We start from the raw sequence: 18,819 nt of genomic DNA, 5'->3' as shown, positions 1-18,819 counted from the left end.
ATATATATATATATATATATATATATATATATATATATATATATATATAATCTGAGAGATACGTATAATGAGGTGATTATAAATTGGGATATAGGCTCAATAGTCCGTGACGCATTTGCTACCGGGTCGCACAGAAACAATTAATTAATTTATAAACTACCGCATTTCTTCCGCCTTAATTTTCACCTGTCCCCCTAAACACACCAATACGCTTGTTAATAGTTGTATATTACAACTCCTTTGTTATAGTACATGGGACAATGCACATTAATGGACATATAAAATGTTAATGTGTAGCTAATTGTAGCTAAAGGCCAATTTTTCATGCTAACTTTTTTTTGCTGTTTTTATCTCCAACGCGTAGAAAGCCAGTCTGTGAAAATAATGCATACATTAAACCGGCCCCCGGTGGAAAAAAGGTTGGGGAACCCTGCAATAGATTGTTAAGATATTTATTTGCTTAAGTTAGACACACATTAAGCAGGATGATCAACTTTAACCACACAGTATTGGATTCTGACCAATCGCCAAAAAAGCAGAAATGTGAGAAAGTGTGGGCGGAAAAGTGGTAAAATGTGACAGGTGCCAATTGAAATAATTTGTTTAGAGACTCAGTTAAGCCGCATTCATATTTGTGGTCAACTTTTCCTGTCTGAGCCAAAAATTTTAAAGAAAAATACTTATCTTAGGTTTGTCGCCAACAAATTATTTTTTTGATAATGGTCAGTGACAACAATAGAATAGAGAAAAAGAAGGAACTTATTGACTACAACTAAATAAAAATGGCAAAGCTCTGTGGGTGAACTTCTACCATATCAGGAGATATATGCTGACGTAACCAAGGCAAAACACTTCACTAAAGTCTCAAATTCCAAACAGCTCATTTGGAGCATGTTTGGAAAAAAGCAAAGTAGTTTTATAAATATTTCGGCACGGAATGTATTCACAACCGCGGTTAAATGGTTGTTTACATATTTGGCAAAATACATTGGTAGAAAATGGATGGGTGAGCATTCAAGGAGGGCTGAATATAGTGTAGCCTGTGTTACTTTTTACAATAAGCAGCAACAATTGAAATTGCATTGAACAAAGAGAGCACCGTCTACCAAGTCAAATTCCGTGTACCGGTATGTTAAGTGAAGTGAATTGAAGTGAAGTAAATTATATTTACATAATTCAATGGTGCTTTTCTCTAGTGACTCATAGCGCTGGGAGCAGGTGGGTAAAGTATCTTGCTCAAGGCCATGATGGCAGTAACTAGAATGGCGGAAGCGGGGATCGAACCTGGAACCCTTAAGTTGCTGGTAAGGCCGCTGAACCAACGGAGCCACGCCGTTTAACATATTTGGCCAATAAAGCTGATTCTGATAATGTAATATAAATATGTTAATAACTAATAACACATATTTATTGAAACATACATAAAATATTTGTTTAGCCTTTTAAAAGGACATATACAGTATGTATCATTGCAAATTAAAATGACCATGACGCCATATACAGTATATACTGTATGATGGTGTCATGTTGACCACGCCCCTACCGCCACAAATATAGTGGCAATTTAGGGGAAACCTTGTGGTTAGTATTATGTATTAAAATAAAACAATCAAAATCAGTGACTGATAAGTGCACTTTTATAAACTTATGGACCAATTAGCCTTAGCTTACTCGCCTACTTAAATGCTAACATGACCACAATAGACATTAACATCTTTTACAATTAAGACCCATCATAGCCCAACCTAACCTTGTATAACATTACTGTCTGAACGGAGATATTCATATTAAACATTAAAGGCAGTGCTATCTTAGCACAAAGTGATCAAGCGGTGTGCGGCTTCAGCGGTCGCGGAGGCAAAAACTCGGACATGGGAGGAGTTCGGGGAAGCCATGGAAAATGACTTCCGGACGGCTTCGAAGCGATTCTGGACCACCATCCGCCGCTTCAGGAGGGTGAAGCAGTGCACTGTCAACACCGTGTATGGTGCGGATGGTGTTCTGCTGACCTCGACTGCGGATGTTGTGGATCGGTGGAGGGAATACTTCGAAGACCTCCTCAATCCCACCAACACGTCTTCCTATGAGGAAGCAGTGCCTGGGGAATCTGTGGTGGGCTCTCCTATTTCTGGGGCTGAGGTTGCTGAGGTAGTTAAAAAGTTCCTCGGTGGCAAGGCCCCGGGGGTGGATGAGATCCACCCGGAGTTCCTAAAGGCTCTGGATGCTGTGGGGCTGTCTTGGTTGACAAGACTCTGCAGCATCGCGTGGACATCAGGGGCGGTACCTCTGGATTGGCAGACCAGGGTGGTGGTTCCTCTCTTTAAGAAGGGGAACCGGAGGGTGTGTTCCAACTATCGTGGGATCACACTCCTCAGCCTTCCCGGTAAGGTTTATTCAGGTGTACTGGAGAGGAGGCTACGCCGGATAGTCGAACCTCGGATTAAGGAGGAACAGTGTGGTTTTCGTCCTGGTCATGGAACTGTGGACCAGCTCTATACTCTCGGCAGGGTCCTTGAGGGTGCATGGGAGTTTGCCCAACCAGTCTACATGTGCTTTGTGGACTTGGAGAAGGCATTCGACCGTGTCCCTCGGGAGGTCATGTGGGGAGTGCTCAGAGAGTATGGGGTATCGGACTGTCTGATTGTGGCTGTCCGCTCCCTGAACGATCAGTGTCAGAGCTTGGTCCGCATTGCCGGCAGTAAGTCGGACACGTTTCTGGTGAGGGTTGGACTCCGCCAAGGCTGCCCTTAATCACCGATTCTGTTCATAACTTTTATGGACAGAATTTTTAGGCGCAGTCAAGGCGTTGAGGGGATCCGGTTTGGTGGCTGCAGGATTAGGTCTCTGCTTTTTGCAGATGATGTGGTCCTGATGGTTTCATCTGGCCAGGATCTTCAGCTCTCACTGGATCGGTTCGCAGCCGAGTGTGAAGCGACTGGGATGAAAATCAGCACCTCCAAGTCCGAGTCCATGGTTCTCGCCCGGAAAAGGGTGGAGTGCCATCTCCGGGTTGGGGAGGAGACCCTGCTCCAAGTGGAGGAGTTCAAGTACCTAGGAGTCTTGTTTACGAGTGGGGGAAGAGTGGATCGTGAGATCGACAGGCGGATCGGTGCGGCATCTTCAGTAATGCGGACGCTGTATCAGTCCGTTGTGGTGAAGAAGGAGCTGAGCCGGAAGGCAAAGCTCTCAATTTACCGGTCGATCTACGTTCCCATCCTCACCTATTGTTCCGTTTTTTCCGTATTGGCCCTCTGAATAGGGGTCGTCACTCAGCATGAAAGGAATTACTCGCACTGCACTCTTTGCTTGTTTTATTTGGTACTATTGCAGAAAGAGTGCAAGAAAGTCTTCTCAAACAAAACCACCACAGCAATCTGCACCAGCAATGTAAGTGTACCTAAAGAATATCCAGTACTAATGATGCTCCTCAAGGTCACTACCAACTCTGGTCATCTCATCGGAACATTGATTGACCTTGCTTCAGATACCAATTACATCACAAATACTGGAGCCAAGCGTCTCGGACTATGTGGAGAGAACATCAAATTGATTGTGCATGGAGTTGGTGGGATGCGGAGGACAATCATGACCAGAAGATACACCCTTCGGTTGAGGGTAGGAACTCCCGAGGGAACGGTGGGAGTGCATAAGATCATTTGCTACGGCCTGGAGAGCATCGCAGAGGTCACCCAGAAAGCCACACCACATCAACTTCAAGGGTTCTTCCCTGGTGTTGCTGCTGAAGACTTGGTCCGGCCCACCAAAATCGATCTCCTCATCAGCCACAGGGAAGGTCGCCTGGTCCCACAGCCAGTCAGGAGAAAAGGGGACCTGATCCTTTGGGATGGCCCACTTGGAAAGACGGTCGCTGGGACCCACCCTGACCTCCTTGAGATGGTAGATTTAATCTTCCACCAGTCTGACACTCATGTCGCGAGGTCCATGAGAACTGCCTCAAAAGAATATGAGTAGGTCCTTGTGGACTCAAGCAATCCAAACACCGAGTTCACAAAGGAAGAGACAGTCCTCAGCAGCACCGCTACAACTAACAAGGAAGTGTTAGAGTGGTTCAGGTGGGACAGCATCGGGGCAGCGTGCGACCCTCAATGTGGGGGCTGCAAATGTGGCATGTGTGCCCCAGGAGGAAAGGAGATGACCCTTGGAGAAGAAGTGGGGTCTCTAGATTGTGGTGTAAGTTCCTTGGATGAGACATCAGGAACTTAAGTGGGAGGTGTTGGATTTAATATGTGTATTTGTTATGTGTATATGTATTTATGGCAGACTTACCTGGGACTGCCGGCAAGACGAGGCTCACCACTACCTGCTCTGCCCCAGGTTCGCCACTCAAAGGGACGGTTGCAGTAAAGTCCCAGCGAAAGTAGTGAAAAGGCCTCTTGGCCTAACCAGCCAGCAGGAAGAGTTTCTTGCAACGCTAACCCCCAGAGAGAGGATCAATGAGCTCAAGCGAAGATGCAGGAACTGGGATGCTCTGATCTCATATGCCAACACAAAGATGCTCAAGGAGAAGGTCCGAGCTCTGTGGCGCCGAGTAAGAGACTGGGAGGATAGCTGGCGAGACCCAAGATGCACGGAGTCATCCAATGAAGATATGGATGACAAAGTCCGACAAGAAAAAAAGTCTGATAGGGCGCAGGACGTGCTCAACCCAGTCAGTCTCACAGAGCCCCCATTTAGCGGTCCCAGTCTCAAAGAGGAACTTCCTTCAGGCAGCAACACCCAAGTTGCTCCATCCAATCCTCTCCCAACAACCATCTCAGCTTCAGGTGCCAGAATCCAGGCACTTAGTGGACCAATTGGTGGCAGCACTGGAACCACATCAAATGCCTCTAGCACACCGCTGATGACCCAGAGTGCTCCCCGAGGCATCCCTGACATGTATCCTGGAGGTTACGGCTACAGAAATCAGTTCCCCCTCGAGAGAGCACGTCTCCCCACGTTTTCTGGTGACATAACAGATTATTATCGTTGGAAGGCTGAATGGGGAGAACTGGAGCAATTGGGGAACCCACTGAGGACGGCAGGTGTAACAAGGTTCCATCTCCTAGCTAGCCTCGGTGAGAAAGTGAAGAAGGACCTAGTCCTGTCCAGCTGTGCGTCCGCTGAGGAAATGTTCCAACGCTTGGATAACAGATATGGGAATAAGGCAAGGATTGTCCAAATGATTGCGAGTGAGGTGCAAGGCCTGCCCCCTGTAAAAGGAAATAACCCTAGGAGAGCAATTGAGCTAATCCAGACAGTGGAAAGGGCCCTAAGCAACCTTCTCATCCTGGGTGAAGAGGATGTTATGAAAAATCGTCTGGTGGCACAGTCTCTGGAGAGTAAGCTACCGAACTTCCTAAAGGAGAAATGGGTGGATCACAAGAATGTGCCCACCAATGGTTTCGCCCATCAGAACCATTTTGAGTGTCTTCTTCAATTCCTAAAGAGACAGGAGGTCATTCTTGAAGAGCTGGACCAGTTGGAAACGAGCCTTCCTGAAAATACTCCCTCTGAGAAATGCCCAATAGAAACTTCAAAGAGGGCGAAGAAGGCTTTCTCCAAGGTCACTGCAGGTCAACGCGGGCCTCCAGCAAAGCCACAATCTGCATGCTCCGTCTGTGGTGACGAAACACACACTGGAAGACTTTTTGCTTGCAAAACCTTCAGGGACTTGGACCTGGCAAAAAGAAAGTCTCACCTAAGGACCCATGGTGTGTGCAACAGGTGCTTGAACATTCACCCCAAGGATGGTCGTTGCAACTCAGGGTTCCTCTGCAGCAAAGCGGACATAACAAATGATCTTACCAGTGGGGTATGCTGGTGACGAAGCACGCTGTTTTTACAAATGAAACAATGACGCCATTTTTAAAGCTACCGACATGGTCCCCTGTCAGTGGTAGCCCCGCCTAGTCCCAGGTAAGTCCGCCATAAATACATATACACATAACAAATACACATATTAAATCCAACATCTATGGTCATGAGCTTTGGGTTATGACCGAAAGGACAATATCACGGGTACAGGCGGCCGAAATGAGTTTCCTCCGCCGGGTGGCGGGGCTCTCCCTTAGAGATAGGGTGAGAAGCTATGCCATCCGGGGGGAGCTCAAAGTAAAGCAGCTGCTCCTCCACATCGAGAGGAGCCAGATGAGGTGGTTCGGGCATCTGGTCAGGATGCCACCCGAACGCCTCCCTAGGGAGGTGTTTCGGGCACGTCCGACCGGTAGGAGGCCACGGGGAAGACCCAGGACACGTTGGGAAGACTATGTCTCCCGGCTGGCCTGGGAACACCTCGGGAAGAGCTGGACGAAGTGGCTGGGGAGAGGAAAGTCTGGTTTTCCATGCTTAGGCTGCAGCCCCCGCGACCCGACCTCGGATAAGCGGAAGAAGATGGATGGATGGATGGATGGATGGAACAAAACGTCATGACACGCGACAACGTATTTGTAGCAAGATTCGGATGTTTTATGTGACATTTGAGTTTAGAGGATGGAGAAATCCCAGTCTGCATTTGAAACCACGACGACGGTCAGATCGGAAAAACCTCAAGCTAAAAATCAACTTTCTTTATTGCAGCCGGACGCGCATGCATTCATCATCATGTGCATACCAACAAGCAAGTGCGGCAAAAAAGCGCAAGCAGCTGCATAACAGGAGCCACTTTTGAGCCCCGCAGGATTATCCGAATGTGCTCAAGCCTGATAAGTGGCTTAATGCAACAACTCCATTGGATGTTTTTTTTTCTGCTGAGGCTGAGACCCAAGCGCATGAGAAGCTCTACTTAATATCAAGTTAGCCAAATCATGCTTTTTTTGGGATTATGTCACCGTGCTAACACGACCGTTTCAAAAGAGGGCAGGGATGTAGAATATATACAGTAAGTGAGTACAACCCTCAGCATTTTTATGACACTATATCTTCTCTAGAAGTACTATAGAAATGAATACACTTGAGAGCAGTCAGTGTACAGCTGGTAAGGCAGTATAGATGTACTATACACTGAAAACGGTCAACACAGCCATTATTGTCTAAATAGCCGGTAACAAGTGAGAAGACAAGATAATCTTTCTACCGACATGGTCTTGGGCTGCACCAGTGCTGCAGACACTGGGGGAGCTCCAGTTCATTGAAGGAGACATGAATTCCAACATGCACTGTGAAGCAGTAACTCGGCCACAAGGCAGTTTTCTAGCATGACAAGGAGCAAGATGGCAAGTGTTTTGCTGAGGATGGCGGAATGTCCAAGTATGAAGGAGAACCGTCTTGGGGAAGGAAGGAAGGTGGAGGAGTGCAAGGTGTCCAACATCCAGCAGTGATGTCATCATAGTAGAGTGGAAGAGAATTCTAAGCTCGAGAGGCTTGAAGACGTGCTGGATAACAGTGGTGATTTGTGTTGACAGATATTTAGACAATAATGGCTTTGTTGAAATCTATTCTGCTATACAAGCTGTAACAGTAATGTGCAGCCATTCATTAATTTTATATACCCCTTGTCCGTATTAGGGGCACGGGAAGTCAAATGCAAAAAAGTTATTTTAATGTTCGGATGTGGCTGTCAAGATGGAGGATTATATAATAAATCTTGAAATCTTCTCCAAACTGGACTTTCAGACAAAACAAAGTGATCATACTTTTAGAACAAAGTAAGCTTTCCTGCAGAAGGATAGGCACGTGTATTTTAAAGACAAATGTTTTTTTGATTTTATAAAAGTTAATTATTCACAACATTTTCTTGTTATCTTAAAGAAAAACCTGTATTAACATTGATTAGACCGTATGAATTTAAAGTAAAAAAAACAAAACAACTAAAAGGCATCAGGGCCGCCTGGTGTGAACCTTGCCGCACACTGACTACAGCAGTGGTCTTCAACATTTTCCAGGACGAGGACCCTCAAACTAATGGATAGATAGAGCGGGGACCCCTACGTATATATCCTGTATACATTTTTGTAAATGAAACTTGTAAAGTGTGGATTCTGATATTGAAGGTAATCATCTCTACTCATTCTCTCTCTACTATCCATTTTTACGATCCAAAACACCTGACAGCGCAGGCGGGATGGGGACTTCTTTGTTGGAGGGACAGGTGAATAAAGTGGCACCTTGTTTGAAAGAGTGTGAGCATTGCTGACTATAAGACATCTTCTACTTCCATTTATATATTCACAATGTTAATGTGTATTTAAAGACATTAACATTAGTGGAAAAATTATGGGGGAAGAGGGTTTCTCCTTACGCCAAAATAAATCCCGTCACACCTTAAAATCGAGGGTTTTTACGTGAAAACAAATTAAAGTCATTTAATGTAATGTAGCCTCCAGAAAAAGTCACAAAGTCAGACGCTCTTTTTAACTTTTATTGCCAATCTTTTGCTCACAACCGGCCCAATTCCAACACATGTTCCCTCCCGCGCACACACATCTGTCTCCGTGTTTCACTCTTAGACACATAACACTTACTCATTCTCCGCCAACATGGTGTGTTCAAGACCATGGGCTACCGCCAAAAAAGACTTTGACCACCGGAACATCACTGCTTAAACTGGATGTTCAGATGATGTAAGCAATTGTCTGTAGCTTAGCGAGTGTGTCCGCGATGTGGACGTACTTCAATATATCCCAGATAAACCCACGGACAGTGATCTACAAACTGTGTAATATGTGATAATAAGAGGACAGTGGCGGCTTTTAAGGAAAAAAAAGTCTCGCAGCAGCACTAAGCATGTGAGTGTTTTGGGACCGCAGGGCTCGCTGCAGTTCGCTGTTAGCCGGAGACATGGAGGGACAGAAGAGTCTCTAAACACCAGCAAAAGATGCTAGATTTGTTGCTAGTCGTTTTTAATGAGTAAAAAGTTACTAAAAAGATTGGAGAAGTCTCTAGAAACTTGAAAAATTCTCAACAAAGTACATTGTTCAATAACGAGCAACAATTAAAAATTAGAGCAAAACGATAAAAGAAATAATATCTACTAGTTTTAAAATGCATTTATAAGTTAATAACAGATTGTTTTTAAATATTTAATTTTCTTTAGCTTTTTTAAGAAAACATGATTCCTAGCAAATTATATGCAGACGTCATGTTTACCACGACCCTTGCCACCCCTCACCCAACGCCACTCAGCAATCTGGGGAATATACCTTTTTTTTTTTTGATCAACCAAAAATTTCCCGACCTCCACAGAACCTCTGTTGAAGAATGTTGCTTTATAGGGTATCTAAACTCCACTTCTTCATATTGTGCCCTGGTAGGATACACTCAATGGCTGTAGGGTGTTTTGCACTGACTGAATAGCTCCATCACCTTCTACTTTTTAGCAATCAAACACTGGCTGAAAGGAACATTTGAATGTGCAAATTGGATGCTGTTGTTAAGGGATCAAACATCGCAGCAGCAGTTTCCTTACAGGGATGATGAATAGCAGCTTTAATGGCAAGCAAGCTTTGAGGTTTACCAGACTGAGACTTAACGCTGAGTAATGTCCTGCAGGGGAAAAGTGCTTGTTTCCCAGCTTAGACAGGTAATGCAGTGAGGGTCAATCTTGTGAGGGGACATAATGATGTTGCTGTTGTAGTTTGCACAGGGTGACTCATTTAACCACATCCAACAGGTCAAAGCCTCATTATCCCAGCGTAAAAGAAGCATCTTTGTCTTTGCGGTGAAAAAAACAGATTAAACAGACCTTTTAAAAAGAGGAAGCAGTCTCCTGCTCCAAATCTGTCTCCATAGAGCTTAGTGTTGGGAGACAGGATGACAGTTAAGTGGGTCGACTAAATCTCGCCTCTTTGTTGGGAAGTGCAAGAAATGCAATCTGTGGTATGCACCCACCTTGCATCCAATGAAACTCAAGTAGGTCAAGGTAGCACTCAGATGAACATTAACAGCTGCGGGGTTAGAAGTATTATGCTAGCAAATAAACAGTACCCAAGAAGCGCTCAACTAATTCTCAAGCAAGTGCAGCCAGAAAACATAATTTCTGTATTGAAGTTTTCATAGAATGCAAGAAAGCTGCTTGCATTCTATGTTGATTGCATCTAATTAGCTCATTTTGCAATGCAGATGTTCAAACATCAGTGTGTGCATTGTGCGCGCAACTCAAGTACTCTTTAGCTCAGCACGCGGTTGTGCTGGTGAGTAAATGATGGTGGCCTCGGAGGTGTACAGACCCGACGGATCGATAGACACAAGAGGGGAAAATCAACACGGCTTGTTTAAAAGGGGGCCAATAGCGAGCCCCAGGGCGTCAAGTGAGCACTTCCTGTTCGCACAGCCACAAATGATAGCGCTATTCAGACTTGCGTGAGCATGTGTAGTTGTGCACATGTAGTCGTTATTTAGATGGATTGTGTCGTTTGTGGACATCACCTTTTTCCCGATGAGCTTCTTCCTGAGGAATTCGCGGGCTTCGAACATGTAAGGGATGTCGTAGAGCGGACGGAATCGCTTGTCTTTGTCCTTGTTCTTCTCCTGAGGGGAAAAAAGAAGGACATGAATGAAGAAGCACCAAACTCTGCCACAAATAGAAGACACTTGCATTTTTCAACAGGAGGCCCACACACAAACACACTCACTGTGACAGGTGCTGTGTTATCGTAGAGGCGGAATAAAATAATTTAACAAATGACAATGGTGCAGTTGTGAAAGTAAAGACAGGTGCTAACAAGGAGATACGAAGCTAGAACACTTGCCTCGCGGACAATGCTTCACTTATTTTGTCAAACAAAAGAGAAGCAAACATCTAAATACTAATTTGGAAATAGAAAATCATATCTAATGTCGTTCTAATGGTGGATCTTTGTGTTCCTAATGTGTTTGTTTGATCCCCTACGGATTTTGGAAGTTTACCGCCTCACAAAGACTCACACAACCAGTTTAGAATGTTGACAGATTTACACTCCTCTTTACAGATACTCTACAAATCATGAAGGTTTCGAGACTGTCACTTGTCAACTCAAAGTGTCTGCTCGCTCCACAGAATTTTAATGGAGACTGACTAAGTCACTCCAGGATCCAAATGTGCTTCTTACTGAACCACTACTGTGTGTGTTTTGTGTCATTGTCATGCTAGTGGACACATCCACAACCCATCTTAATGTTCTGGCTTAGGTCAGGATGTTTTCATCCAAGATTCTACCTTACATGGCCCTCGTTCATCGAGTCCTTAATCAGTCCCTCCAGGATTTCACAAGGTGTTTTGCGATTGTTGCAGCCTTAAATGCCTGAATTCACAGCCGCTTTTTCAGAACATTTCGGCAAAAGTTGCGATGTTTTGAGTCTCAATAACATTGAATCAACTTTTGAATTGGTTATCAATGTTTTAAGTGTTCCTTGTAACCTTAACCTCAAAAGGCCCATTTCCAGCAAAAATTGGAAAACAAATTTGGTATATGTGTTATACCATATAACTTAAAAGTAGACACCATATGGCAGACATTATTGTCATATTACTGTACTGTTTTGATTAATTTTACATAATAATACAATTGGTAATAATTAAGAAAAAAAACACCACCAAAGGCTTCCTTATTGTCCGCTGTCTGCTCTGTCGTCCACAAGTTGCAGACATTCTACATGTTTGTTTTACACTTAAAGTGTTTTTCTATGTTTAACATTAATTTATGTTCCAACACATTTACCTCCGCACGTTAAGAGCATTTGTTAACTGTTAAGAGCGATCTATAGCGCTAATTTTTGTTGGTAAATAAGACAATGAGAGATTATCATCACACATCTATAATGCAAATGTTGCCCTTTTCTAGGTCAGAATTGTAAATTAAAATGTGTTCTTAATTGTCTAACACTGGATAAATAAAGTTAAAATAAATATATAAATACATGAAAACTAGAAGACAAATGTTTGTATACTACATTGCCCAGAAGGTTCGGCATTGTAGGCAAGAACCAAAAGTAAGTCTAAGCCCGGCGGCAATTATGCCATTTGATCAATAAAGATAAGAAAAATATACTGTTACTCGTTCTTTCTTTGTCTACACAAGAAACTAACATAAGTTTTGAATATACAGTTGACGTGTGTGTTTGAGCGCCGCTCAGACACAAATTCGATTGGCGAATCTGTCTGTTCGTTTCCTTTGTCAAAGGAGCAGCTCATGACTTATGCCGATGTTAACGTACTGTAAGCATATTTTACTTTTTTAAACTGATATTGTTAAAGCAAAATGGTTGTCCAAGTTAATAAAATTTGTGATTTCTGATTGTAAGGGCACCAAAAAGACTTCTATGTGTGTGTGTCTGCGTGTTGGCAGAGCAGCGCTTACTGGGCAGTTTAGCAAGTCGTTGTTTTGACTTGTTAATAAAGGGAATATTGATTCATCACCACCTTGTTATGTTTGCTATACAGTACTTTATAGCACTTTATATTGTGTTCAAAGTGTACAAACCTTCACTAAAATAGGGACTTTTTATTCATATTTAAATTGTTTGTAACTGAGAAACTTTTTTCACGATACAAACTTTTCCATTTACGAACACTTTTCAAGAATTAGATTCATAAATCAAGTTTCCACTGTACCTGGGTTTTTATACGGCCTACTTTTCAACAATGTTCATTCATATCATTTCTGTGTACGGTCCTGGTTATTGTATAGACAAACACTGAACGTATCAAACTAGTCTGTTTGTCTGAATATCGTTCTTCGGAATCGATTGACCAACCAAAGAGTACCACGCTTCAGTGACTCAGTCTGTGCTTTTTATTGAGTACAATAGCAAAATAAGCCACCACGGAGACAAAGAAAGTTGCTACTTTTACTTTGATAAAAAAAAACAGAGAGACATTGAATTCAAAAACAAAATCAGAAGTAGGCAGAGTACATCTGTGTGGCTCTCCCCTCCTCTAACCTCTCACTCTACTCACTGCCGTCTCTGCCATCAAGAGTCTTCAAAGCAAGTAAAAGTAATGTTAAATGTTGATTTACACATTTTATTCACCACTTATTAATTATAGTTTTTCTGGATGCAAAAGTAAAATTCTTGCTAAAAAGTGTTTTGCGTTCATATATTTGATTTTTCCAAAAAATTATTTGTATTTTCATTCTTATTGGGAACGATTTATATTTTTTTGTCTGAACCTTTGAAATGGATTAATTATGAAAAATTCGGTACTTACTGTATTTTCCTAAAGAAATAGACTTGTGGAGTTACAATTCCTGCTGAATGAAAGTAGTATTGCACTAAGTCGAATACAAATAAATGAGTAAAGTACAGTCAAACCTGTCTGAAAGCGACCACTCAAAGGAAAATGCAAAAGTGGCCAGTCTACACAGGTAGGCAGCTATTTTTAATTTACATTCATTTTCATTTTTCGTGGAGAGTTAAGACTGCACTCATCCACAAAGACACTCAAATGAAATAGTAATGTTCAAACACAACAAAAACTTTTTATCTTGTCAGATCTTTACACTTCCTGCCTGGATGTTATTTGTAATTTGTCTCAACGTTTATAAAGTGTTTGGAATCTGAATTAAACAATAGAGAGAAAAAATGTGTGTGAGCCTAGTAAGCACATGTTTAGCTTCAACTTAAATGAGTTAGCATATCAAAAAGCACATAGCGTCCAGTACAAATAATGTATATTGGCACTAAAATGCACACCTTAATTTGCATGACAAAGGAACAAAAAATGTTTTAACATTATGGAAGAAAGTAACAATTCATATGGTAGCAAGTTTTGATATGAGTAGCCGTTATACAAAGTAAAAAAAATAAATAAGGTGGCTGTAGACAGACCCGCAGAAAAATATTTAAAGGGGGACATTCAATTTTTTCAGGGGGGCCCCAGCCAAAAATGTATCCCCGCCACAGGGGCTTTGTCAATCCACAACTGATTACTACGTGTAAGACAAACACTTGGTTATCGTAAGGATATGTGTTTGAAATGATCTACGCCTTTATCGTGTCCGAAAAATGAAAGAGTTTCTATAGTATTATTTGTAAAGGACTGTTGTATCCGATGCTAAAACCTATTTCTTGTTTAAAAGCTACATACAATACTCTTTCAAATGTTCTTGTAATCAGACCATATTTTTCGGTATATTAGATGGAATCTTTACCTGACATGTTTCGACTGTCATCTGCAGTCTTCTTCAGAAGGGTCACCTGACCACTGTGACATGTTGCCTTTCAGCTGTTCTCATAGGCGTGGCCACAGTCGAAACATTTCATGTAAAGATTCCATCTAATATACCGAAAAATATGGTCTGATTACAAGAACATTTTAAAGAGTATATGAATAAGAAGACATAATGAAACCTTTTTAAGCTACATACAATATTAATATATATGTGTTAATTAAATCAAAGTATTCTTGGTTGCCAAAAAGGAATTCAAAGTAATATTTTGATATTGACACATCTTATCTGTGCAAATATTACTAGAATATCCTTAGGAGATGTACAAATGAGATGAGTCAATATCAAAATAGTATTTTGAGTCACTAAGTTGCTTGGGGTCGATTTCAGCTTGTTACAGGGTACTTTAACACGTAAACAGTACAGTATGTACTTTATTATCATATATGGGTATAAAGGGTTCTTCAACACATGAACGGTACAGTATATTGTACGTCATTATTATATATGTAACTCTCTTAAATGAATACATCCAAACACTTGATTAATATTTATTATGTGCATGAACAAAGAACAGTTAATATTGTATGTAGCTTCTAAACAAGAAAATGGTTTTAGCACATCAACATCGGATCAAAACCAGTCCTTTAACAATCTCATTAATATCATAGATATGGCCAAGTCTGTCATTTATCGGACATGATAAAGGTTTAAATAATTTCAAAAATATATTGTGACAATTACCACAAATAAGTTTTTGTCTAACATATAGTAATCAGCTGTGGACAGAAAGCGATACCGGCTCCTGCCGCGCAGCGGCAGAAATTCACTTTTGGCACGGAATCCATTTTGGGTGCAGTGCTGATAGCAGCAAATAATAGATTTGACTTACAGATGTGTAGATGTCACGATTGATGACTCGCCTGCTGAGGGCATCATCCATCCATCCATTTTCTACCGCTTATTCCCTTTGGGGTCGCGGGGGGCGCTGGAGCCTATCTCAGCTACAATCGGGCGGAAGGCGGGGTACACCCTGGACAAGTCGCCACCTCATCGCAGGGCCAACACAGATAGACAGACAACATTCACACTCACATCCACACACTAAGGCCAATTTAGTGCTGCCAATCAACTTATCCCCAGGTGCATGTCTTTGGAAGTGGGAGGAAGCCGGAGTACCCGGAGGGAACCCACGCAGTCACGGGGAGGACATGCAAACTCCATTGAACCCAAGACTACTCAGGACCTTCGTATTGTGAGGCAGATGCACTAACCCCTCTGCCACCGTGAAGCCCCTGAGGGCATCAATGCAAGAGAAATAAATTGTGTTCTGTTCACTTTCTCCCAGGTGTACGTACACATATTACCATGTACAAACCCCGTTTCCATATGAGTTGGGAAATTGTGTTACATGTAAATATAAACGGAATACAATGATTTGCAAATCATTGTCAACCCATATTCAGTTGAATATGCTACAAAGACAACATATTTGATGTTCAAACTGATAAACATTTTTTTTTTGCAAATAATCATTAACTTTAGAATTTGATGCCAGCAACATGTGACAAAGAAGTTGGGAAAGGTGGCAATAAATACTGATAAAGTTGAGGAATGCTCATCAAACACTTATTTGGAACATCCCACAGGTGAACAGGCAAATTGGGAACAGGTGGGTGCCATGATTGGGTATAAAAGTAGATTCCATGAAATGCTCAGTCATTCACAAACAAGGATGGGGCGAGGGTCACCACTTTGTCAACAAATGCGTGAGCAAATTGTTGAACGGTTTAAGAAAATGCCATTAATGCTGAAAGGTACATACAGATTTTGGAGCAACATATGTTGCCATCCAAGCAACGTTACCATGGACGCCCCTGCTTATTTCAGCAAGACAATGCCAAGCCACGTGTTACATCAACGTGGCTTCATAGTAAAAGAGTGCGGGTACTAGACTGGCCTGCCTGTAGTCCAGACCTGTCCCTCATTGAGAATGTGTAGCGCATTATGAAGCCTAAAATACCACAACGGAGACCCCGGACTGTTGAACAACTTAAGCTGTACATCAAGCAAGAATGGGAAAGAATATGGCGTCACATTAGTGCCAAAAATCCGAGCGCATAAAAACTGTTATCACGCGCTGATTTTCCACTTCGTGCGCGCGCGCGCGACACCCTTTTGCGCGCGCGCGGTGCCTTTTTGCGCGCGCGCGGTGCCTTTCTGCGCGCGCGCGACGCCGCCTTTCTGCGCGCTCTCTGTGTACTCCTGGCATCTCTCCTCGCGCTGTCATGTTTCTTTTTGCCACTTTGGGGGCGGGTATGCTTAGACGGCCCCTTCTTTCTGATTGGCTGTGAGCATTTTTCATATGACCAATCATTCTCCAGCGTAGCAACGTTGTAGCCATCTTACCTCGGACATCTCGCTCAATCATTACATTGATGTCAATGGTGCATGTACTAATTAAATTACCATAACTTGCTCGATTTTCGACCAATTTACAAACGGTTTGCCTTGTTACAAATCTTATTACATGTAGATATGACATAGGATGCTGTACCTGTTGAAATTACCTCTTTCGCTTTAAAAAAAAAAAGACTTAATTGTGCAACATAGTTGTGTAGGGTCAGTGTTAGTCAGTTCTCTGATTATTTTAAACTGTTTCAGAATACATTATTAAAAGGCTATTTTTAACATTTTAAAAACAAAATTCAAAGATTATTTCATTAATTTTATGGCTGAATCAAAAGAAATTCCATAAATTAGAAAACAAATGTTCAAGAAGAAGTGAAAATATAAAATAATGTTATGGTTGGATGTTATTGCTGGTGGACCAGTTCTGTCTGAAATATGTGATTATGGTGTTTGTTGTCTTATTATTTATTTGGGTCACATTTTGTATTACCCTGTATTGTGTTTATGTGGTATGAAATAACCTTCATCAGCGCGCGACATTTTTTTATCCACTTCTTCCTCCGTAAATCTTGATACATATTGACGATGACCCGCCCTGCTATACTTCTGATTGGCTCTGAGCATTTTTCAGCATTTTTCGCCTGACCAATCAGAAAGAAGGGGCCGTCTAAGCATACCCGCCCCCAAAGTGCCAAAAAGAAACATGACAGCGCGAGGAGAGATACCAGGAGTACACAGAGAGCGCGCAGAAAGGCGTCGCGCGCACAGAAAGGCACCATGCGCGCGTAAAAGGGTGTCGCGCGCGCACGAAGTGAAGAATCAGCGCGCGATAACAGTTTTTATGCGCTCGGATTTTTGGCACTAATGTGACGCCATAAAAGAATTCCACCCGAGAAGCTTAAAAAATGTGTCTCCTCAGTTCCAAAACGTTTACTAAGTGTTGTTAAAAGGAAAGGCCATGTAGCACAGTGGTGAACATGCCCTTTCTCAACTACTTTGGCACATGTTGCAGCCATGAAATGCTAAGTTAATTATTATTTGCAAAAAAAAAATTAAGTTTATGAGTTTGAACATCAAATATCTTGTCTTTGTAGTGCATTTAATTGAATATGGGTTGAAAAGGATTTGCAAATCATTGTATTCCGTTTATATTTACATCCAACACAATTTCCCAACTCATATGGAAACGGAGTTTGTAGAACATGTCAAAGCCACATATTTTGGTTTTGGCGTCAACTTCCTTATGACAATGAAAAGCATCTGATTGGCTCTCGTTCATAACTAACCCCCACCCCTTTCAATGTACACAGTTAAAGAGCTGTGATTGGATATAGTCCGAACTTGTCCCACCCATCGACAAGACGAAATTAAATATGATTAGATTTTGTTTCTGTCAATATTTTGTGTCGTATTCATACTTTAACATGTCAGTTATTTATGTTATCGTCTAAGTCAACGTGCCTTTGTTTTGAATCCTTATCTTATTTTTCCCTGCTCCGATGTAAAAAAAATAAAATAAAACTCAATTAAAATAAATAGCCTGCAGCCCGCCCAGGCCCGGACATGATGCCTGGACTGGCTATGGACAAAGCCTATATTACTTTTCTCTGCGGGGGAAATCTTCGAGGCCACCTTGCCGCTAACACAGGTCTGACGGCATTATCTAACAATATTTTTCATGGTTAGTTTCATGTTTTCCACATATTTTCAATGATTAAAAAGAAAAAACGATTCCTACAAGGTGTACTAAGATAGCGGGGGGCCGACAGCAACTTTTTAATGAAATTCCCACTTTTTTGAGCACATTTAATTAAGGTCTTAGATTGCAGGCCAGTGTGTGCATCCTGAGGGGTTTGACAGCAAGACCGTGATGTGCAAAACTTAAGAATAAAAAAAAGTTACATTTAAAAAAAATCCAAAAACAAGCAGCTTACTCCAACAGGAAAGAAAAAAAGGAGAAGAAATAATTTGCAACTAATGAGCTGTTTCACGGCTGGAAAAGGGCGCGGTGTCACCGTGGGCTGTAAATGTCAGTACTCTAAGCCAATTAGGGTGCACGGTGCAGGAGAGGCGGGCGAGAGAGGATGACAAAAAGGTAACACTTCTCTATCATTTAGAAGGTTAATGCAAGCTGAGCGAGGGAAGGAGGGCACAGGAGGATGAGGTGACGGAGGCGGAAGACATGAGAGTGGGACAAGTGAGGAAACAATGGGAACACACGAATAACCACATGACACAAAATAGCATGCCTTGTTATTACAAGTCCCCTTTTCTAATACAGTTGTATTTCAGTTTTCTTTTTAAAATGCCCAACAAAGACAAA

The 18,819-nt window shown here is 42.1% G+C and overlaps 1 protein-coding gene across 1 annotated transcript in view; it reads right to left on the bottom strand.

The window, feature by feature from the left end:
• snd1 (staphylococcal nuclease and tudor domain containing 1) overlaps positions 1–18,819 on the bottom strand; it is a 272,862-nt gene that overhangs the window by 212,506 nt on the left and 41,537 nt on the right. Inside the window, exon 11 of the mRNA XM_061959499.2 lies at positions 10,363–10,464. Coding sequence (XP_061815483.1) covers positions 10,363–10,464 — 102 coding nt within the window. The remainder of the gene's footprint in view (positions 1–10,362; positions 10,465–18,819) is intronic.

The sequence above is a fragment of the Nerophis lumbriciformis genome, linkage group LG05 (genome assembly GCF_033978685.3).
Source record: "Nerophis lumbriciformis linkage group LG05, RoL_Nlum_v2.1, whole genome shotgun sequence".
NCBI classification, from domain to species: domain Eukaryota; kingdom Metazoa; phylum Chordata; class Actinopteri; order Syngnathiformes; family Syngnathidae; genus Nerophis; species Nerophis lumbriciformis.
This window is presented reverse-complemented; position numbering and strand designations above follow the sequence as displayed.